This window comes from Podarcis vaucheri, assembly GCF_965113315.1.
Source record: "Podarcis vaucheri genome assembly, chromosome: Z".
NCBI classification, from domain to species: Eukaryota; Metazoa; Chordata; class Lepidosauria; order Squamata; family Lacertidae; genus Podarcis; species Podarcis vaucheri.
Window position 1 is genome coordinate 28,591,396 of NC_138758.1, and position 24,400 is coordinate 28,615,795.

At 42.9% G+C, this 24,400-nt stretch overlaps 1 protein-coding gene across 10 annotated transcripts in view; it reads left to right on the forward strand.

The window, feature by feature from the left end:
• ARHGEF9 (Cdc42 guanine nucleotide exchange factor 9) overlaps positions 1-24,400 on the forward strand; it is a 294,596-nt gene that overhangs the window by 247,197 nt on the left and 22,999 nt on the right. For all 10 annotated transcript variants that reach the window (XM_082208208.1, XM_082208206.1, XM_082208209.1 and 7 more), the window contains 3 exons: positions 8,022-8,254; positions 12,789-12,918; positions 24,051-24,182. In XM_082208208.1, the coding sequence (XP_082064334.1) occupies positions 8,022-8,254; positions 12,789-12,918; positions 24,051-24,182 (495 nt within the window). The remainder of the gene's footprint in view (positions 1-8,021; positions 8,255-12,788; positions 12,919-24,050; positions 24,183-24,400) is intronic.

A 24,400-nucleotide genomic window follows, 5' to 3' on the forward strand; every position in this document is an offset into this window, starting at 1 on the left:
CTCCCACTTGTGGAATGCTCTCCCCAGGAAGGCTCACCTGGGGTCATCACTACTTATCTTTAGGCACCAGGCAGAAACATTTCTTTTCTGACAGGTCCTTGGCTTTTAATTATCTGTGACCTCCTTCAGAGAGTAGGATCTTTTAGTTCTTCCTTTTGAAAATATGAATGGGTTTTAGATTTTTCCATGTTGTTTTATGATGGTTTTAATGTATGTGCTATTTATTATTGTAAGCAACTTTGAACTACCTTTGTTAAAAAGAAAAAGAAAAAAAGCCACTAAGAAATTTAATCATAATAATCCATGGGAGAGACCATTGCCTGTGGACATACCCAAATTCTTGAAGTCCCTGTTTAGGGAGGCTTGCATGACCCATCTCTGTTGGCCTTGTGCCATCTGCTTAAAAATGTTTCTTTCCAGCAAGTTTTTGTTTTGCTCAAATGATGAATTGCTTTGAGCTGACCCTTTCTTCTAAGGTTGTGTTTATTGACCATGGCTGTAACTGCCTCTCTTCTTTTACAATAGAAATGTGGGGTGCAACTATTTTTAAATAAATGTTCTACAGATAATTAACACAGAAGGTGAACTAGCAATGACTAAAACATTCAAATTAATAAAATGATTCATAAGTCATATGTTTCCCGCCACAACAAACACACCTATGCCCACCCTTTGGGGCTTCGAAACCAATGATGGAATTCAGATCAATAGCAACATGTGTGCTTTGAAGGATTGTGTGGGATGTCAGCAATAAGAAGATGCCGCAAATAGTTTGCTTAATTTGATGCTCGTAAAACTGTACTGGAAACAGCAGCAGCCAGAGCTTGCTATATGGGAGCCACACGTAGCACAGGTAGTCAGGATAGGAGCAGGAGGGGTGAGGAGTTGAACTTTTTGCACTTCTACCTGATATCTGACTCTGCAAAATGCAGGCGAAAGCTACATAAGGGTGTGTTGTGAGGTAGCGGCACTGCCAGGTGCCTTCTGTGGCCCTCCCAACCACTCTTCGCCATCTTCCTTTACATAAAACTAGGGTTGCCATATTTCAAAATGTAAAAACCAGGACACCTAGAAAGTTGTTGAGCAAGACCCCAAAGTTGTTGAGCTTTTTTTTTTTTAAAAAAAAACACCACAATTTTTATTAGCAGACCAAATAAAACAAAAGGTGGCTGAGGGTTGCTCTCCTTATCTTCTGCCCTCCTGCCCCTTGCTTATTTGAAATTGGTTTTTAAAGGAAAGCTACTGCTTTCTCAACTCTCAGGACACGGGGGTCCTTTCTCAGAGTGAGGCATTCTAGGAAACGTGACCTAGGAGAGAGCACCACCCCTGCCTTTGCACATTAGCAACTACAAAAGCAATTTTAACATAGACAAGGGTGAAAGGAGAGGGGATCGTTATCTGGTGCCTGTTGCTGGTCAATTTAGTCTTTGACTTGCCTTTGGAGGGTTTTTTGGCATAAGGTTGCCTTGATAACATTTTTATGTGAATGCCTGTCCATGCTTTAGCATTGCTGTTCTTTGAATTTTTACGCCTTTCCCTTTAACTATCAGCAGGTAAATATCGGAGAGAGAGAACAGGTGCCTCTTGACTCTCAAAGACATGCATGCACTAAATATCTCCCCATAAACAGTATGGCACCATGTAGCGAGCCTCCTCCTGTTCCACAAACTGCAGCTGGCGATGTTCATTTTGAACTGTTATGCCTGATAACATAATTTAGGATAATTAGGCTCCCCCTCCCTCATCCCACATCCTTACTCCAAACAGCCTCTTTTCTTTTAAATCATGTGATCAGGCTCAAGCTGTGTCTAAGTTGATCCATTCTTGGTTTTCTAAATATAAATCGTCAGTACACAACTAGCCTTCACACTCCCTGCTTTATTCTGATTTTAAGTGCTTCTGGATGCAGCTCAGAAAGGTTTTCAAGTTGCAGCAATCCTATATAAGTGCAGCCTGTTCCGTAGTGATATTCTATCAGACGTTCTTCATTTGTTTATATCAGTTATTATTGTTAATTGTTTTCTGCTTAACTAAATCCTACTCAGAGTAACCCACTGAAATGTCTAGATCTAAGTTAGCCCTGTCTTTTAATTTCAGAGGAGTTTACTCTATGCATGACTAACACTAGATACAACCTGTTATTACATTTATATACTGCTTGGTGCCAAAATAGATTTCTAAGTGGCTTACAATGTATGAAAGCCAGTTACGCAAACAATTAAAGTCCACCATTCAAATCCACAATGAAACAATCCCACTAAAAACTGTGCAGCAATTAAACAGGAGATAATATCACAGAACTTCTGTGGCTTATGGTAATCATGGTGGCTGGCTAAGACCGTTATCTTACAATTGCCTAAAGAAATGGGCTGGTTTGATAAGCTTCCTGTCAGACCTTCTCCTTTTTGTCCCATAATCCTGCATTTCCGCCCACTGGAACCTCTGACTACCCCCAGGATGCTGGAAACCCCCTTTCCCTTGGGCTCCTTGCCAATGCATCACTGAATGCCCACTATGGCTGGGAAATGCCCGCTCACCCTGGGTTTGGATTTAATCACCTGCTGATGATTCACCTTCCATTCCCGACCTGGCTCATCTTAACAAACTAAGAATGGTTAAAAAGAGTTCTCTCGCACACTCACTTCTATCCCTGACGTATTACCCAGATTTTACTAATTACTCTCCAAATGGAATAATTGCATAGAAATTGCAATTGCGTAAAACTGGGAGCCTGCTTCAGGTGAAGAAATCCACCCCCACCCCCAATCACAATTACTGTTTTTCATTGCATGGAAAAATGAGTTTTAAGGAGGTAATGATAAGACTGCTTCTTCAGAAACCATCCCTGGATTCTGGGAACTTCATTAATTACCAGCCAGTTGCCAACCTCCCTTTTCTGGGCAAGGTTCTTGAGCTGGTGGTTGCTGACGAGATCCAGGGGCTCATGAAGGAGACTGATTTCCTAGATCCATTTCAATCGGGGTTTCGGCCAATAAGCTGAAGCTCAATCCAGATAAGACAGAGGCACTGTTAGAGGGGGATTTTGTAGACCAGATGGATGGTCTTGAAGGGGCTACCCTCCCTCTTAAGGAGCAGGTCCTTAACTTGGGGGTGCTCCTGGATCCATTACTGTTGCTTGAGGCCAGGTGGCCTTGGTGACACAGAGTGCCTTCTGTTAGCTTCTGCTGGTGGCCCAGCTATGCCCCTATCTGGACAGGGATAGCCTAACTCCTGTGGCCTACACTCTGGAAACCTCTAGCCTGGATTATTGCAATGGCATTATACATGGGGCTGCCTCTGAAAATGGTTTGGAAACTTCAGCTGGTGCAAAAACCAAAAACCAAATTGCTCATCAGAACAAGACGATTTTGGCCTATAAAGCCAATCCTGGCCCAACTGCACTGGCTGCCATTTAGTTTCTAGGGCCAATTCAAAGTGCTGGTGTTGACCTCTAAAGCATTCCACAGCTCAGGACCTCAATATCTTAAGAACTGCCTTTCTGCATATGAACTAACCCAGACACTGTGGTTGTCATCTGAGGCCCTTTTCTATGTCCCCATTCCCTGAGAGGTACATAAGGTGGCAACACAAGAATAGTCTTTTTGGTGGTGGAATGCTGTCCCCAGAGAGGCTTGCCTGGCGTCATTATTGCATGTCTTTAGGTGCTAGGCAAAAACATTCTTTTTTACCCAGGTCTTTGGCCATTAAATAATCTATGGCATGTTAAAGCTCTGGGGGTGTGGGAGGCTGTTACTATGATTATTTTATTATTATGCTGTCCATTATTTTGCTTTTTATTATGTTTTTATTATTGTGCTCTGAAAAATGTTGTACACCACACTGGGATGTACCATACAGGGCAGTATATAAATTGTAATAATAATAATAATAATAATAATAATAATAATAATAATAATAATAATAATAATAAACAGTGTGTATGTCTCAGACCAGTCTCTACATGATGAGTTGATAACTACTGGTGAGGAGCTGCGATTCCATCATATTCCCCCCCCCCAGCTGCTAGCCCCATCTTTTTCTTTTTGCTACTGCCAAAATCGGGGGGGGGGGGAGGTGGCTTTGTGAGTGGGAAGAAAAAATTACTTATGAGGGAGGTAAATACGGTGCTGGCTGGTTGGAGAGGTTTAAATCTCTTCACCCAGCCTAGTATGGAGATACAAATCTTCCCCTTCCCACGCATCAGGCTAATCATTTGATGAGCAGAGAAGGAACAATTTGCATCCCCATTAGGTGAATCTCTGCAACAAATTAAATGGATGTAAATCTGACATCAGAAATAACAGAGTTCAAAAACCAGTAGAGGAACTTTTCAGTATTGCAGAACCTTCTGTAATTGAAGGACAACCTTTTCCCATATGAATCAATCCAGACCCTTCAATCATAAACGGAGACCCTGCTATGTTTGCCCCTTCCCCAAGAGGTCTGGAGGACAGCAACGCTAGAATAGGCCTTTTCTGCAGTGACTCCCTATTTGCGGAATGCTCTCCCCAGGGAGGCTCGCCCCGTGCCTTCATTACATATTTTAGGCTCCACTAATTAAACAATCTATGGCCTTTAAAAATGTGGGGAGGGGTATTGTTTTGGTTTGTTACTATGTTATGAATTTTTATGTTTTAAAATTGTAAACTGCCCTGCGATTCTCAGATGAAGGGTGGCATATAAATTTAATTAATAACAACAACAACTTGCAATGACCATTTTTGAACAAAGGGGAGTGTAATTTGAAATGGCTGAGTTATAATTAATCAAGTAATTAAATTATTCCATATGTGGCTTGAGTTGGGACAAAGGTTTTCATTTCATTTCTTAAATCACGCTACATGCGTTGGTTAGCTTATCAATGCCAGTAAGTGTGTGTCATATCACTAAATTTTGTGAATGACCACTGTTAATAATGCAGGTATTACTTTCTGGACTTTCTTCACTTAATTCCCCTCTGGCCCCACTGTTCATAAGTCTCCCTTTCTCCCAGCCATGTGCATATAATATATATCTGTAATTCAGGATAATGCTCCAAGCATTTGATGAACTAAATTGTAGTCCACAAAAGCAGATGCTGCTGTACATTTGTCTAAAGTTCCACAATACTCTTGGTTGTTTTCCTGTTCCCATATTTCATCCTCACAGCAACCCTGTGAGATAGGTGATCCTGAGAGATAATGAATGTCCCAAAGTGACCCAGGGAACCTCACAGCTGAGAAGACATTAAAATCTTTCTCCCCCCCCCCCTTTTGTTTTGGTTTGATGATCTTAGTTCAACACTCACTGTACCACACTGACTTTTCCCAGTTGGTACATAAACATATACAATGAGTAGGATGCTTAAACTGACAGCGTTCACTCTCAGAGATCCCACCAAGCCCGTCCTCCCTTGTTACATAAGCTCCACTGTTATGGGAGCTGACGAAATGGCCAGTGTTGTAAATACGTCAGGAAATGTCAAGAAAATCATGCAGCCTTGCTTTTTGAGCTTTTCCTTGAGGGGGAAATAAAGCACTATCTTGGCACTTATGTAAGCGGATGCAGCTATCTAGGATGCTGGATCCTTTTATGCATAAATATATTACTTTCAGTTATGGCTTGGCTGGGCTATATTTCACACCGGCAACACTTCAGATACTATTAGAGAACCACACTGTAAATGCTAATGAAATTACAACAGGGCACAATTAAAACCATTCACAGCAGCTTCTCTCTGAGTGCCATAGATTTCCCATTCCTGTAGTTTCATTGTTGTTGTTGTTGTTTAAAAAGGGATAAGGTTGTAATAGCAGCACTTTTCTCTGCTTTTCAAGCTCAGGCTCTTAATGGCAAGCAGGCTTCTGAACAGGGGTGAGCAGAAGGTAGATTATGATATACTAGTAGGTCTCTGATTGCCAGTTTTCTAACAAAAGCAACAGCCCAAAACATTTTTCTCTCTCAGCTGTCATCATATTAGGTGGCTGGAAAAGATAATCAAGGGAAAACCAGGAGTGAGTTTTTGTATGAAAGGGTTTGTGAACTTGGTTCTGATACTGATCACATGTTTGGAGCATGTGCTCAGAGGTACCCTGTTCCTTAATTTTTACGGTGTGCTCATCCACCTGAACTACCATTTGCACTTGGCTCCAGTTGATAGACATCAGAATTCTAGTAAAAAAGCACACACGCAAAACAAAATAGATCCCAGAGGTCCGTGCTATAAAACATGCAGCGGAAATAAGCAGAACTGGAAACTGTCAAAATCCATCTGTGGATGTGATGGCTTTGCTCCAAGCAGAGCTCTTGCCACAAAGGTCAGAAAGTTTAACTTCAGCTGTCGGTTTCCAATAGAAGAGGGTAAGGAAACCTTGTTGGCAGAACCACGTAAAAAAGGAAGCCGGGGGGGGGGGATGGAGGAGAAATTTGGTTTGGTTTAGCATTTTACTGCATACCTAATTCACTTGCAAACAGCAACATGACTATCCTTCCAAAATTCATTGAATATTGTAATTCAATTCTCCAGCCAAAAAGTGTGTACAAAAATGCCAAGGCTAAGTTTGCACAAAGATTAGGGCTAACTGTGCATAAGGATGCATTTCTTAGGATGCAATATCATTCGAAAATGCATCAGGGAAAATTACTTGCAAAAATTTGAGAACTGCTGATGAATTTTCAAGAGGGCTTTTGAAAAGGAAATCACAAACTGGTGCAGAAATATGGAGAACTCACATTTAGGTTGTAAAAACAACTAGAAGAAGCCAAAACTGACAGACGAGGGAGAAATCTGTGAAGTATAGTATACGTTCTCCTAGGTCAAGAAGGTTTTACAAAAATTAGCCCTGGCATTGAATATTGGAGACCAAAGTTCAAATCCCCACTCAGCTACAAAGCCCACTTAATGGCCTTGGGCTTGTCACTGTCCCTTAGGCTAACCTACCTTACGTGAATTTTGTGAGGATAAAAAAGACAGGGGAAGAAACATGCACCCCACCTTGACCTTGTTGAAGGAAAATAGAATACAAATACAAATAAGCCAAAATTTAGAGCTCGTGTAGTAAAGATGATGGAATTTCAGGAATGGCATACTCAGGAATTTCAGCACTTGTGCCCAGATAAGGATATCATGTAAGCTGCTCTGAATGTTCCATCAGCTCCTACCAGGGTGGCCGATGGTAAGAGATTATGAGAGTTGTAGTCTAGTAACATCTGGAGGACCACAGGTTTCCCATTCCTCTCCTTTGCATCAAATCAGATTCAGAGGACCCCCAAAGCAGACCAGAGGAGCAGTGCTAGGCTTGAAAGTGTTAAAACACCTTTTCCCCAGGGCATTTTTCACACATCCCTGCCCACCCCCCTCTGTATTGTTTTGGCTTCATGCTGTGCCATTTTTACCCTGCATGTTTTCAAAAGTCACATATCTTGCATTAAATGACTAATATGTAAAATACCTCTTACAATGTATAGATCAGGGGTCAGCAAACTTTTTCAGCAGGGGGCCGGTCCACTGTCCCTCAGACCATATGGGGGGGCGGACTATATTTAGAAGGGGAAAAAATGAACAAATCCCTACGCCCCACAAATAACCCAGAGATGCATTTTAAATAAAAGCACACGTTCTACTCATGTAAAAACACACTGATTCCTGGACCATCCGCAGGCTGGATTTAGAAGGTGATTGGGCCAGATCCGGCCCCTGGGCCTTAGTTTGCCTACCCATGGTATAGATACAATTGTTATAAATCACACTGGTGTTTTTATGAAATTGCAGATATGAATATCTATATGGATAATATGTCCAATAAATTAATAATAGCTCCCTGCAAATAGAAATGTATTTTTTAAAAATAAAAATGCAATGTTTTTGTGGATTGATGCAACAGCAAGACAGAATGGACTTGCAAATGAATGCATGCAAAACTGAGATAGACTGAAAATAAACTGATTGGTCCATCTGTAGGTGAGTAGCTGATGGTTTGTGATGTTTCTCACACTTCTTTGTTTCCTCCTCCCCCCCCCTTTCCTGCTCCCACCCCTTGCAGCAAGATGGCTTCTGGATCTACTCAGAGTACTGCAACAATCACTTGGATGCGTGCATGGAGCTATCCAAACTAATGAAAGATGGCAGATACCAGCACTTCTTTGAAGCTTGCCGCCTCTTGCAGCAGATGATTGACATTGCCATTGATGGTTTCCTTCTGACACCTGTGCAGAAGATCTGCAAATACCCACTGCAGCTGGCAGAGCTGCTGAAGTACACTGCACAGGACCACAGGTACACTGATGCTTGGGTTTGGATTCTTTAAAATAGGGATCTGGCAGAAGGAGGGCAACAGGAGTTGCTCTCAGCCCCCGCCTGCCCATCACCCATGGAACTTCAGAGATTTGACAAGTTCCTTAGGCTGAGCATCTTTTGGAAGTCCTCCCAAAGGAGTTTAAATGATTTTAGAAATAGTTAATTTGATTTGCCCTAGGCTTTTGAGGAAGATAGTACAACTGCTATAACACCCATTAGCCCCAAGATGGCCATGGATCAGCAAAAGATAGGAGTTGTTGTTGTCGTCATTATACTACTATTACTATTATTCCTGCAAACCTTGGGATCCTCTCCCAAGCTTCCTTATACTGCATGATCGTGAATGGATGCTGCTATTTTGACTAGAATAAGCAACTGCACTCATAGTCTGCATATGAGAAACAGAAGGGGTGGGGACAGACGACGATCCAGCCCACCTGGCCAGACAGGTTCCCCGTCCCTGATCTGAACCAACAGCATCAGGTAGCTGTTTAAATAAGCTCAGGGACATCTCTCTGTCTCCCATAATGAAGGGTTTGTAGAGCAAGGACCATACTAGACGGTCCTTTCTGGTGTCCATCTAGGCAAGCAAGACTTTTAATGCCATTTATTTCAATTAGCTACCTTTAGCTAATTGAAATAAATAGCAACAATGCTTTGTTCTTCAAGCCATGCACATTTACTGTACAAGATGCCGTCTAAGGCATTGAATTGGAAGCCAGATTTCTGGTTATTGAAACCCCAATTAGCATAGGATGGGCTGGCAGAGAGCCTCATCCATGTTCCCTGCTTAAGCATTGCGAACAACTCAATGCCTGTCCACCTAAAGCCAAGGAGCAATTTCATGGAATTAATGTATAAGGCCTGGGCAAATGCCTTCCCTCCCTCTCCTCTGATGGTTTTCATCTGTGTGTTTTTGCTGGTTCAGCTGAAGCTGCAGGCTCTCTTTCTAAATGTTCATTTTATTAATGAATGGAGGGGAGGTGGGGAGGGGACCTCGGTCATGATGACACCTCTAATAAAATGAGTGAATTAGGCTGGAATTAGACGTTGAGCATCCGTCGCTGCCATTGAGATCAGCAGCCCAGGATCGCCTCCCCTTTGGCTCTCTCCCCTGCTGACAGCTAAAAATACCAAAAGTGATGTCATCATGCTCCGTTTCCTTCCCCAACCCTCCACCAATGTCAGCCAGTGAGGCAGAACAAGGGCAGCAGCACACAAGGCAGGGGTGGGGAATCTGAACCTAAGGGCCGCATTTCCTTTTGGGAAGACTTCCAGGGGCCACATGCCAGTGGTGGTCAGGGCTAGAGGCAGCAGTGGGTGGAGCAATGGATGTAAATTATACGTTTGTTCACAGGACTGTTTTCTATGCACCACCCTCTATCCCCCATCTGGGAAATCAAGAAGCACCATCAGGTTCAAGGACACATTCCAGCTAGGAGTGTGTAAGGGAGGCTGGGGAGGGGTGCAGCTTGGGTACAATACAGTGATACCTTGGAAGTCAAACAGAATCCGTTCCAGAAGTCCATTTGACTTCCAAAACATTCGGAAGCAGCAGAAGCTGCACTGGACATTCGGGTTTCAAAGAACATTCGCAAACCAGAACACTCACTTCTGTGTTTGTGGCGTTCGGAAGCCAAAACATTCAAATACCAAAGCGTTCAGAATCCAAGGTACGACTGTACTGAGGGCCTGTACTATTTGGCCCTTGACTCTGAGGTTCCCTGCTGCATACTGTAGGTATGCACAATTTGGTCCCAACTGATTTGGCTGATCAGCGGATCTGTGAGCATGTGGCACAGAAGCATTTGCCCACATAGTGATGCACAAAGACTAAGGGCTTTTGTCTTAACACTAGCTGTGTAGGGATAATGGGAGCTGATGTTCCACAACACTCGGAGAGTGTTAGCCACCCCTGCTGTATAGCTACAAAGCCTACCACACTCTCAAGCTGGATTCATGCCATTTAAAGCACATGACTTCCCCCAAAGAATCATGGGAAGTAGAGTTTGTTGCTCACAGAGCTACAACAACGGTGGGCAGTTCCCAGGATTCTTTGGGGGAATCCTGTGTGCTTTAAATGTATGGTGTGCATGTGGCCTCAGCTTGGGCTGTCTATCACTAAGTGAAGCCACTAGGATGCTTTTCTGCCCAGCCAGATGCCACCTGCAACTTCCTCCTGTTGGTTTTTGCCTTCTGCCTGCCAGTCTCTTTTCTGCTTAGTTGTACTTCACATCCATCAAACCTTGGCCCTGGCTTCTGCCATTGGCCTCAGTCTCCAGTTTTGCTTTTCTCTTCTGCAACCTGCAGCCTCTCCAGCCACAGGGATCTGAGCCTGCCTGTGCTCAGAACTTTGTGTCTGTCCAGTTGCCATCTTACACATCTCCTCGCCTCCACTGAACAAACACATTCTTCCACATGCAAAAGCAGCATGGGTGGCTGCAACAAAACCATAAATAAATAGCAGGAACTGGCGTACTTTTTTATCTGACATAATGACGAGTGGGAACATACCAGGTGCTTGTAGGAGGCCAGAGTAAACTCTGTGCTAAAATGAGCAACTCATTTTAAAGCTGAATACATGGGAACATTCTGCACAGGGCAGGTGTCAAGATGCACTGAGGATGCTGCTAGTGAGGATAGAAGAGAAAATGGGTTCCGTTTGCATTTAAAGATGAGCTCTCTAATATTCACCCGTTCCAAAACAAATGAAAACAGATACATGGTTGCCTTTCAAATGCTGCACTTTTCCGAATTTTGCAGTGCTATTCTCCAGTCAAGAAATGTGTGCAAATATGCATGTATCACACATATCAGGGGGATATGCCTATATTTTGTTTACAAAACTATGCATATAAGGAGAAATTCGCACTAAAATACTGATGAATTTTCATGATGATTTTTTTAAAAAACCCTCTTCTGGATAAGAGCTGAACTTGAAAAAATAAGAGAGAAAACCAAAATTGACAGATTAATTCTGCCAGTACCCTCATTTTAGATTCTGATGGAAATGCTGCCATGTGGTGTCAAGTGATGAGGGGCTCAGAGATAAAGGTGCTTGAAGAATTCAGGCTGACTTTGATACAAACCAACCTGATCTATGCCTCTTGCATCAATGTGCAGATCCAGCTATTCATTGGGTTTTGCATATCTCTGAAAATTCTCCCCATTCCTCCTCAGGATCTGGCCATCTGCTCCATGACATCCCCATGGAACTCATGGCACATATAAAATACGTAATTTTGTAAAACACACACGCACACTAAACAATGTGAAGCTTTGTGTGGTGTAAAAGCCAATTTGCAAATTGAAGCAGAAATGGGACAGGGTGGATTTATGAACGAAGACATCCAAAATGAACTGGGAATATACTTATATGCTCATCCCTAGTGGGAAAGGGCTATACTTCAGAACTACAGCTGTACACCTCCAGTCCTCTTGCTCAACAAGGAAACTGACTCTGCAGAGCACCTTCACTAACCTGGTGCCCTCCAGATATTTTGCACTACGCCTCCTGTTGTCTCCAGCCAGCGCAGCTGTGCAGCCTCAACCAGGACGCAAATATGCTCAGCAGGCTTCTTCATTTTTCTCATTAGTCAGCAGTCAATAGTAAGTCCCGAGTTAATCATAAATTTATGATGACACTGAGATGGCAGCTGGCCCTGTCTGGCTCTCCAATTGTGATGAACATTAAGGTTTCTTGGAATGGAAAGTAAAGCATAAGGCAGAAATCAATAGCATTGATTCCAACATCACTTTTTCAAAAGACTGCTCATTGTCCTTGCTGGCCCTGGCAGGAGGCTATTTTCTTTCTGTGTCATGACTCACATGTGCATGCACACACACACACATCCAGAAAGCAGAAAAATCCCCCCCCCCCCGGATTTGCATAGAGAGCTCACAAGCCATCAACAGTGAGAGCCAACACTGCCTGGGCTAAAAGGGCAGAGAAGGATGCCATATGGCACTCCTTGAATCACTCTGTGGCCACAAAAAACCTCTTACATTACAGTTGAACTGACTGGCCTCCGTTCTTCTGTCTTCAGGGGCTGCAAGGCCACTTACGCACTGTATTCTCTGCTGGCTCCAGCCATGGAGCTCTGGATTTGATATTCTAATGAATAATGAGACCACAGCTGGGTAGAAAATTCTGCTTGGAGCCACGGAGTAACTGCCTGTGTGGAATGAGCAAGCGAAGGCAGCCTAAAGTGGATGGGGGAAGAGTCCATGACTCTTTGTAATAGCACGTATTTTGCATACAGGAGGTCCCAGTTTCAATGCAGTTGAAAGAATTGGGTAGGAGATGATGGGGATGACCCCTTCCTAAGACCCTAGAGGGTCACTGCCTGGCAGAGTAGACTTATGGGGTCCCTTCCAACTCTCGGATTCTATGATGAACCAACGCCCCGGCCTGGTCTAAGGCAGCTTACCAGTGAGTATCTTACTAAAATTCCCATTTGCATTTCTCAGGCTGGTTTCTCTCTCCCTCCCCCCCCCCCTTTCTTCTGCATAGTGATTACAGGTATGTGGCTGCAGCTCTTGCCGTTATGCGGAATGTGACTCAGCAGATAAACGAGAGGAAAAGGAGACTGGAAAACATTGACAAGATTGCTCAGTGGCAGGCCTCAGTTCTGGACTGGGAGGTATGTTGCACACGGAACAGTAATTTTCTTCCATCGTTCAGTGTGATGCTCCAGATCAGACCCAGTGTCTTATGTTCTGGGCAAACAGTTATTGCACTTTTACCTGGGAGGTTGCATTTGTAGGAGGTTCTCTGTGACAAACGCAGCCTGTGATGTTCTCACCAAAAGACTCTTAGGGCTTATCTTGAGAGGTCCAAGCTACCTCTGTAGTATAAAGCACTATTTTGCCTGTTGATTTCCAGCTGCAACTCTTGATGGAGTTTAGATAGCTTGTCCACATGCTCTGGCAGCCTCAAAGTTAGACTACTGCAATGCATGGGGGCTGCCTTGGGATACTCATTTGAAACACTAGTTTGTTATATCTGTTAGTATATTCCAGTTCCTTGGGCTCCGGGCTGGCCTTACCATTAGGCAGAGTGAGACAGCCCTTTCAGGTGACACATGTTGAAGGGCATGAAGCAGGCCACCCAATCTGCTCTGTGTCCCTTAAACTAGCTTGCTGCCTTTGGGTGCAATGGAGGATGCTGTCCCATTGCCGGTGCTAAAGAAAGAGTGAAGTCCCCATAGAGCTGACTTCTCTATGCAAAATGGGGAGGGCATCTTATCCTTTGCCCCGGGCAGCCAAATGTCTTGGACTGACCCTGTTTTGACTGCTAATGTTACTTCTGTGTAGGAATGGCTAGGAAACTGACACACTGATTGATTGATTGATTGATTGATTGATTGATGGGTTTATTAACTTACTGCACTCACATACTAATGTTCTGCCAATGTACTGAGCAAATTAAAGCTTGTGGCCCCAGGTACCTACCCTCGTTTCAACATGCCCACATGCTACAATTTTTTACTGAGGTCCTTCTCCAGGTACCCTTGCCATCAGGTATAAGGTGGATGGTGGAAGCAGGATCAGGCTTTTTCACCTGTGGTGCCTAACTATGGAGGCCCCTCTTCAAAGAAATGCACATCTGGTATCTTCTCTGTTAACTTTAAGGCACCAGGCAAATACTTTGCTATTCTCTACACAGTCGCTTACCAAGTCATTTAAAAATGTTATAATGCTTTTTCCATTTATACTTGCATTTGTCTTACTGTATTTACCATTTTTAATTTGTATTGTAAACTGCCCAGGGATATATATTACAAAGGGTGATATAAACATCTTAAAATAAGTACATAAATGAATTTAAAATAGCATGCAATTTAATAGAGACAATGCAGAAGGAAAGAAGAAAATAAGCAAACCAGGTCTCAGTTCTTGCATATTGTTATACAGTTGTTATAATAACCAGGTAGAAAATATTATTATAATGTCCATGCTATCACCATGGTTACTGTGGCATAGTAGACATAGTCAGCAGACACATTTAAGCTGCCATGAGCTGTGAAGTAAAGAAATTATGTGGGTTGTCACAGCCAATTATATTTAATAACTGTGTGGGCAAATGAAAGGAATGATCAGATTCCTTAAAATTTTCTGCTGGGATTAAGGGAGTTGCTGGAAGGCAGGTTCCGTCCCAGGATAAAATGAGACACACCCAACCTCTCAAATGCTATTTTGCCACAGTGTGGAGATAGACCACCAGAGAGATTTAACTGGTCATGAGGAGTTTGGTTAGTAAAATGATTTATATATTTATTTTATGTGCCATCTGATGCCAATATAGGCTTGTTAGCAGGCTTCAACTATAGAAAACAGACCACACAAGCATGTGACTATAAATACTCAATAAAACAAACCCATTAAAATATAAGCTTTGATACTTAAAATATGCAACAAAGCAATCTGATTAAATAAGAGCTAGTGTGTGTTAGCTGAATCCTGCATCTTTCTCTCTCTCACACACACATATACACATAGGGTGACCACTTAATGCATCACACAAACCCCAAAAGGAGAAGAGAACAGAACACACTTTTCATGAAATTGCATAGGTTGCTTTGCATATATAGATGCAGCTATCGTTATCACTTAAATAGAAATACAAGCCATCTCACCAGAGTGGAAGAGGTTGTGTACAAGTGGCCCCTGTGCCTGCTCAGTTCTCTCCAGGTACCTGTGGCAGCTCCTTCAAGGCCTCTTGCTCTCTCTCTTCTTAGGGCTCTTTGTGGAAGTCAGGCTCACAGATTGCATGTAGGAAAAATGGGGTAGCAGATGTAGGGCCAATGGCCTTCTTTTTTTAAAAAAAAAAAAGCGGTGCAGTCCCAACAAAAGCCTTTTTGATTCTCACTGGGAGTCACTTTGATGAGTGGAAGTATAACTTGGAAAGAAAACTCGCAAGTGCTAAACCAGTTTGCAACAGATTGATTGTGGGTTATTGGAGGGGTAGCCAACATGGTGCTGAACTACAGTTCCTATCATCCCCAGCTGAGCTGTAGTCCAGCAACATCTGGAGGGCACAACATTGGCTACCCCTGGAATTATTGCTTGTGTTCAAAAGCAGTTGCTTGGGAGGAAATATAGCCTCAGATATTTTGATGCCTGCCTGTGATCTCATGTGACTCATTTGTAAGGATCCTCATGCTGTAAAAAAAAAAAAGAGCTCAGTGTAGGAACATTTCAGCCTCAAGATGCTTAATATTCATGTATGGGTGGAAGGATAATATGACCTCTGTCTTGGATCGATTGCTATTTTTATTCCACCACCATTACTACTTTGAAGCATTCACTTTTAGCAAACCGTGGCTATCTGCCAATTTTCTCTCCTTGGGATTATCTTTTTTACATTAATTTTCCAAATCATTCAGGAGGCTGCCCAAATAGAAGTCACTTTAAAAAAGAAAACTGTAACCTGTTTGAAGATGAAAGCACTCCAAGCATACCAACCATTTAGAGGAGAGTACTGTAGTGATTTTGTGGCTATTAAACTTCTTGTATTAATTGGCTGAGCGGGTGCTTGTTTGCAAGGAATGTTCAATTGCCTGAGGAACTGATCAATTTGCCACAAGGGTGGCCAAGCTGAAGTGTAATGCCTTGAAAATGAATTGAGGGCTGTTGTGCAGTTAGGAATGTGGGAGAATTCTGACAAAAATTGAAAGGGGATTGGAAATTGCCAAGGTTGACTTATTTGTCTCCTGTTCAGAACTGAGATCAATGCAATGAAAACCATTGGCATTCACTGTTGTTCTTGCATTCATTTTGCTAATTTTCCATAATTAATTACATCCCCTCACATTTTGCATTGTGTTTCCTTTGCATTGAAATTAATTTGTAGGGATAATAATGCAATGGCATTAACAGCAACTGTTTGCCTACCCTTGCAGGTCTGTATTGCACCTGTCAACCCCTTTGCTTCCTGAACAGGCAACCCATCCATTCATTTAAACATAGGAAATTAAGAGGAATTGAGTGCAGAGGCAAAAGAAGGGTATGTCCAGAGTGATTAAAAAACTGAGAACAAGGAACATGAAGGGACTTAACAACTTGATCCATACCCTAATTTAATGAACTGCCTCACAGCTCCCTCGAAGCATAGAGAGAGTTTAGAGGTGGGCAAATAGAAGTATTTTGAACCTCTATAAACATCTTGAGCACAGGCTCACTGCATCGGTTTGTATGCAATTTGCATAGGCAAATATATATGCATATGTGTCCAGGGCAGATGTCTCCATCTGGGACGCAGGCTGAGACCCTACCTGCCTGTGGACTGTCTTGCCAGAGTGGTGCATGCCCTAGTTATCTCCTGCTTGGACTACTGCAATCCGTTCTACATGGGACTACCTTTGAAGGTGACCCAGAAACTGCAACTAATCCAGAATGCAGCAGCTAGACTGGTGACAGGGAGCAGCCACTGAGACCATATAACACTGGTCCTGAAAGACCAACATTGGCTCCCAGTATGTTTCCAAGCAGAATTTGAAGTGTTGGTGCTGACCTTTAAAGCCCTAAACGGCCTTGGCCTAGTATACCTAGTATACCTGAAGGAGCACCTCCACCCCCATCGTTCAGCCCTGACACTGAGGTCCAGCTTCAAAGGCCTTCTGGCAGTTCCCTCCCTGCAAGAAGTGAGGTTACAGGGAACCAAGCAAAGGACCTTCTTGGTAGTAGTGCCCTCCCTGTGGAACGCCCTCCCATCCGATGTCAAGGAAATAAACAACTATCTGACTTTTAGAAGACATCTGAAGGCATCCCGTTTAAGGAAGTTTTTGATGTTTGATGTTTTATTGTGCTTTTAATACTCGGTTGGGAGCCGCCCAGAGTGGCTGGGGAAACCTAGCCAGATGTGCAGGGTAACAACAAGTTGTTGTTGTTGTTGTTACATTTTTATGCTTCAAAGGGGAAGGGGAAAGAGATCCCGGTCTGGGACACACACACAACTCTACCAATGCCCCTGGTGGTCTTTGCAATTGTCAGCCATGCAATGTTGAGTAGGAGCTACTTGGTTGTGACCCACTGTGTCTACTTTAGCTGGGTTTCCCACACTTTTTTCCTGCTGCCACTATCATCAGAGGAGCTGGAGAGGGCAGACATTTTTTTATGGGATTGGGGTAATCAGGCTCCTGTACCAGGGGTTTAGCCACCCTTGCTCTAAAACAACCATGGCACATCTGAGGAAGGATTTGGAAACATGAAGTAGAAGCAAGCTTGTTGGCCTATTTGTGTCAGCATTAGTATTCATAGTTCTGCTTGGCCCTCAAGGTTGTTCTGTTAATCCTGTAGTTTGAAGGTTAAATTTGGGGGTCGGCCTTTGCAAAACACAAATGCCCGTGGGTTAGCTAGATAGTGGTGTTCTCCCCCGCCCCGCCATCAGACATTTAATTCTAGCTCAGCTCAGGTTTTGTTCTCTGAGTTTATCTTCCTTTAGCCTTATCAAGATTGAGAGTAAGCTACTAATGGCTATGAAGTCAACCAAGGGGAAAGAGAACTGGGAGGGGGGAGCAGCTAAAACTCAGTAGTCATCAGCTGTGCAGAACAATCTTAAGCATGTTTACTTGGGGGGGGCACTTGGAACCAGGGGACCTATTCAGGATGGTCCATTTGTTGGACTTAATGCTCTAACCAGGCAGGGGAGGGGAAGTCAGTATCTCAGGTGACTTGCTCCACCTTATGTGCAGTGCCTGCCTTGTGTAAATTGTTAACATGGGGAAGCAGCTCTAAAAAGCCACTAAAGAGAAGTTTTGCAGGTGAAATGGTGCGGTGGGTGTCATTTGCAGCATTTTGAGTGTCATCTGCAGCACCGTCGCTTGGAGGTAGTAGTGCTTCTGAATGCCAGTTGCTAGAAGCCACCGGAGGGGAGAATGCTCTTGTGCTTGGGTCCTGCTTTCGGGTTTCCTGCAGGCATCTGGTTGGCCACTGTGAGAACAAAATAATGGATTAGATGAGCCATTAGCCTGGTCCAACAGGTTCTTCTTATGCTCTTAGTTTATTATGCTCCAGTTGCCTCATAGAAAAGATTTTGGTAGTTGACATGCAAATATGAAATTCCCCACTGCTTTCAATGCACACAAATGCACAAATTCAGGGATATACACAGTTGTCCCCTGTCGTCCCACTAGGTTTTCCTTAGTTGTCACAGTGTAGTGATAACATCATTCAATTCCTAAAGCTACAGCCTGGTCTGGGCCAGTCTTCTGCAATATTGGGTCTTCAAGTGTTGTTGGATACCCCCTACCCTTTAGGTTTCTCTTTGTCCTTTCACGGCCTTCTCTCATGCTTTGCACCCAGTGCTATTTTTCTGGGGGGACGCGTAGGTACACATACCCCTAAACATTTTGTTAATCTAAGTTTGGCCTCATTGAGGGGCAGTATTTCAATATGAGTAGGAAAATGATAGAACCCCTAAACATTTTTTAGGGGGGAGGGAGCACTGTTTGCACCTATCATTTCATCCCATCTTTAGGCTACCCTCTGTCCCGGGACTTCCTGACAGTCCTGGCCTTTCTCTGTGTGAGGTTTTAATCTCAGCCAAACAGACTATTGGTCCTTCCCTCCCAGAATCTGAACCCCAAACTGTTTCATTCCCTGAGCATATGAACATTCCGTGCCTTAGGAAGCAGCTCAGCCAATCAGTGCCCGAGGTTTCACTACCACAAGCGTAATACAATAAATATGTTCTCTCATTGGATTCAACTGTTTACAGTAGCACCTCGGCTTACATTACCCTTGGGTAATGTAAACTTTGGGTTGCGAAAGCGGCAAATCTGGAAGTGTTTCGCCCCGTGCGCATGTGCAGAAGCACTCTACTGTGCTGCGCGCATGCACAGAAGAGGTCCCTCCGGTTGCAGAAACCTCGGGATCCGATCGGAGCTCTGAGATGGATTCCGTCCGCAACTGGGATCCATTCTGTATTGGCTTTCTGTATTCAATAAATTACTGTGTTTCAAGACTTGTTATTGAAACTTATGCTGTCAGTGATTACAGTTTTCCTTGTGCTCACCATGTTAGCCCCTAGAGTTAACTGTAAATACAGCTGTTCTGTCTGAGAAACGGTGTTCTGAAGCTCAGATGGTTCCACCATCTAATATGTCAAATTTTCTATCCCCCTGCCCAGCCAGATTTATCCTTACCTAATGTGCTACTCTCATTCTCTGAGGTGTGATTTTTTGCGCTTTCCAGTAATATTAAATTCACTGAAAGATGAATAACTGTATAAAAATGTAATTGGCACTGTCCTTTTAAATTTCTTCTAGCTCAGAAACCTTCCAGTTATTTATGGAACCTCTAATGGAAGCCTCCGTGCCCTTAATTATGTAATGTGTGAGAGCTGGCTGCGGACTAATGCCGCATTATTAAATCCAAAGACCGTTGTGAATAAAAAAATATGATGCATGCAGCAAACTTCCTGTTTTCAAAGCTAGAGCAGTATGACAAGAGATAACCTTTTGAGGGAGGGGGAAACTCATATGGAGGTTCTGCAAGAAAGGAAGGTTATTTTACTCCTGTCTCCGGCAACAGAGGGTCTGAAAAATGAGGCTGATGAAAAAGATGGTATTTCTCCTGCTTTTTTTCATTCTTTCTGATCTTTCTATCACCCAAAACTTTGATCAGTCAATCATTAAAGCACTGGAGGCTCAGTCATGGAAAGGGCATGTTTTTCTGAATAATGCAACTGGTGCAGTGCCCAAAAAAACCCCTCCTTCTGCAATTTCCTTCAACCATTCTCCACCAGTTAATGAGAAAAGAACTTTGTTTGATAAAAGGGGAGTGAACTTTTGATGAAATTTTCATGGGTGGGGTACCAGGAATTTGTCACTCTTACCTTACTGTTGAGGTGGCCAAGGGGTGTCTGAGTGTCTGAATCATTTTACCAGTGGTCTGCACTCCCCAACTTATCACTCTTCAGTGAAAGGCATGGGTGCTTCCAGACTGCTGCTCTTTTCACTTGGGATTCAATTGCATACAGGCAAATTCAAGTTGCATGATTAAAGTTGATTAACAAACCCACTTCTTCCCAAAATTGGACCTTTTGTAATAAGGAAAGTGACTGGGAAATGCACTGGAAAGTGTGGGATAACATTTGCTTGATGCAATGTCATTGCACTTTCCTGCAGACAAATCAAAACGAGTTCTAAAAGAATAGCTGATGTTTGCAAACTTTGTGCAAACAAACCAGGGTAAATGCTGAATGAACAGGTCATCTGGAAGTGACCCACAGAATCCCTCCTTTCGGGGAAGGGTGTTGAGATGAGGAAATGGGGGTGGCTGCAGTCGGTTGGATAAATATTTGCTGAAAATAACTCTCACACACCATGCTCAGCCACCTCACATGATCAGGTAAGCTCAAAATTTTACTCCCATTGGAAGTCTTAAATGTCCTGAAAATAGTGTTGGAAACTGGTGGACCTCAACCCTATTCAGTGTTTGAACCCTAGTCTCCTCATTCTCCTCAAGGGGTCACTAAGAAATCCAAAAACCCTTATGCCCACCATGGGAGAGGCCAGAAAGTCAATCCTCTTCAAGCAGGTCTCATGCTCCATGCTCTCTGGGGGTCGAGGCTATCACGGAAGTGATACCTGGAGGTCCTGAGTGTCAGTATCCTTGTTGCTGATGAAAGCTGTGAATCAGGGCCCAGGATGCCACAGTGCATTGTTGTTCTCTATTTTTTCTGCATAACCAGGCATAGAATGTGGGGGATAAGAGGGTATAAAGAGGCCTTACATAATGGCCCAAAGTGGAGCATAGGAAAGAGAAGCAACACACTGGCAGAAGCTAATAAGCTGTCAGTCATGCATGACCAACCTGCTAATGAAAAAGGCTGCAGAAACCATCCTTTTGCCAGGCATGGGCACTTAATTGCCAACCAGATATGGAGATTCTTTGTATTGGATTATTGGTTTACCATTTCATTGCAAGCCCACATCAGAGATCATGGAATAATTTGGTCAAGTGCAACCCATTGTTCTTCCATGCTTCTATAAGTTCACAGGTGTATGGACTAATTTCTAAAGAACATCCCCACTGATGTCAATGGGATTTTCGAAATTCATGAACACTAACAACCTTTGCCTAACTGCCCCCCAAATGTCATCATCACACTTTCTAAAAGATATATAATATGTGGAGAGAATCCAGTACCTTCTGAGCAAAGCACCAGTCTCCCTAGGGAGGTGGAGGAGAAAACCGGCATGTTTATACATAGCACACATCTGGGTCAAGGAGACAGAGTCTTGCGTATGCTTCAGAACTTATAGCAACTATGGATGACCTGCCCTATAGCTGTCCTTAGATGAACTCTGGTCACCTATTGTGTTTTTAAGGCATTGTGTGAGAGCCCCTATCTGAAAGATGCTGAATGGTCACTGTGTGAGAGGCAGCTTGGGTTTCGTGTTGACTATGCTCATTACAAACACTTTCAATGTTCATATGTAAATTTTGTTTGAAATTGTGTCTTTGTAATCTATTTTACGTGTGTGGGGATTGTGTCAGGGGAAACCTTGTCTAAATATTCAGGGCAGTCTACTAAATACGTATTTAAAAAAATAAAAAAAATAAAAGAAGGCATCCTGGAGCCCCTCCCTATATGTTAGGCTCCATATCCCCAAAGCATCTTTCCTCCAACCTAACCATTGCAGGGCACATCACCGTGTCTTGGAGGAAAAATGCTGACTGTACTTTTGCATATGGAATTCATACTGACCTCTGAGGCTGCCAGCTTTTTCACCTAAGCCGGTCTGTGCATGTTTGCAAACAGAGATTTGAAATGCATCTATTTATACCCTTGATACAGTGCATTTAAGTGGGGCTCCCAATGTATTCAGTGTAATAAAAACCTGATCTTTTTCAATCTCAGTCTCATTTCTCCATCCCTTGCAGGGTCTCAACAATTTTGATTCAGTTAATTATCTTGGAGCACTTGCAGAGGCATTCAAGTCCTCAGGCCTTAGCTACTTCTAAAACTGGCTCCAGGAGCAAATGTTCTATTTTTGTTAGGCAGAGGGTTCTTCTCCTTTTCCCTGACCAAAACATAAGATGGCCAATAAGTGTTATCTTGAATAATTTCTCTTTTAAAAAAGGAAACAGAAGCCTTTGAAAAAATGGATTAATTTGTAACATAAAGTTAATATAAAGTAGTGAAGAGAACATTCTCGCCTCCACTGTGTAGACTACAGATGGTGTTGTACTCCAGCTTCCACCATCCTGGCCTGATGGGAGGTAGAGTTCAAAAGCATCTGGCTCCCCATCCTTGATCTACAATGATGGGAGTGGGGCCTTTTTCAGATGAAGGGCCACATTGCCTTGTGGGCAGTTTTCTGGGGGCCACAGGCTCGTAGTGGCAGAGCCAAAGGTAAAAGAGGGCAAAGCAACAGACACAACCCTTAGTTTTGTACAGTAGGCTGCATTCCCACCATGCAGATGACAGAGCTTTCTACAGATGTACACATCTTTCTTCCATCTATCTAGGCAAGCAAGATATGCTGGATCCTTTTATTGGTTCCAGTGTAAAAAAGAAGAAGCCAGTGCCTGATAATCCAAGTTCCTTCCTGACATTTGATGGCTTTACAGCAGGTATCAGCAGGCTTGCAGCAGAGTAATCTGCTAGATTCCAATGATTCAGTAGCCTAGTGCAAAAAACCACACACAGAGAAAACAACTCTTGTAATTGCAGTCATACCTCGGGTTAAAGTAGCTTCAGGAGGAATATTTTTGGGTTGCGCTCCACGTCGACGCGGAAGTAACGAAGCATGTTACTTCCAGATTTCGCCGCATGCGCAGACGCTCAAAATGACGTCACGCACATGCATGGAAGCATCAGAACATGACACGCACAGATGCGCAGTCGCGTTTTACATTTACTTCAGGATGCGAACGGGGCTCCAGAACGGATACCGTGCGTATCCAGAGGTACCACTGTAAAGAGTTCTGAACCCAACAATTTGTCCTTGCACAGTCCGTATAATTCGGAGGTGGAGGCTAAGTTTGTTGCAGCTGTTATTGAGGGTAAAAGAATCCTTGCTCATCTACTGAAAATCACCCAGAGATCAATCTTCTGTCCACCTGTGATTTACACATTCTTCCTCCCTACATCTAGAATAGTTAATTTGTTACCTGAAATTGTCTCCTGCAAATTTTGATGTCTGATATTTTCAGGAGGCTGAAATGTTTGTTAAATTTATTATCTCACATAAATATTTCATTTCGACAGTTAATATCTGACAGTATTTGATAGCTGACATGCAATGGTAGATGTGTCTGATACTATTTGATGTTAGCATGCAATGGTGTTTCATTTTCACTGCATATCAGTTCTATAGATGGAGTTGGCATATAATGATACTTACTATTTGACAGCTGTTTATGAGATTTCATTTTTAAGGCTTGCCGAACCATGAAGTACGGATATGTCTTAAAACTCTCAAATGTCAAAATTTGAAGTAAGAAAATTCACATTCAATTTGGAAAAAAAGGAATACCTTATCACTTTCAAGTATGTACTATTATCCATTGGTACATGTGAATCCCTGTGGGAAGTTTGAAACAACTAAATTTCTGCATATAGCATATTAAATTTCTGTCCATGTTGCTTGTATTCCCTGAAAATAAAAAGGATTTTTCCCATTCTGCAAGCAAGATTTTCTACCTCTGTTTTATGTTCCATATTCCATTGCATTTCATAGGAGGACCCTGTTGTCAAATGATACTCCATTAATTAGAGAGGTAGGATAATTTATTCTCCCATTTGTCTTATACTCTCTAGGGGGAGGACATCTTGGATCGCAGCTCTGAGCTGATCTATACAGGAGAGATGTCCTGGATTTATCAGCCTTATGGACGAAGCCAGCAGCGTGTCTTCTTCCTCTTCGATCATCAGATGGTTCTCTGCAAAAAGGTAGTTAAATTTGGGGTGAATGAAGAATTTAATCTTTGTGAATTCCTGTGAGGACTTACCTGATCTGTGCCACACAGACTACTGTGCCCATTGGAACAGAGATATTCACCCACTTTTGTACTTTTGAATTTTGTGATATAGTAGTTCTCAGCTCAAAAACACTTACCAAAGTGTGTTTTAAAATGTGTATTTTTAAGATAAAATACATTTAGAAAAGT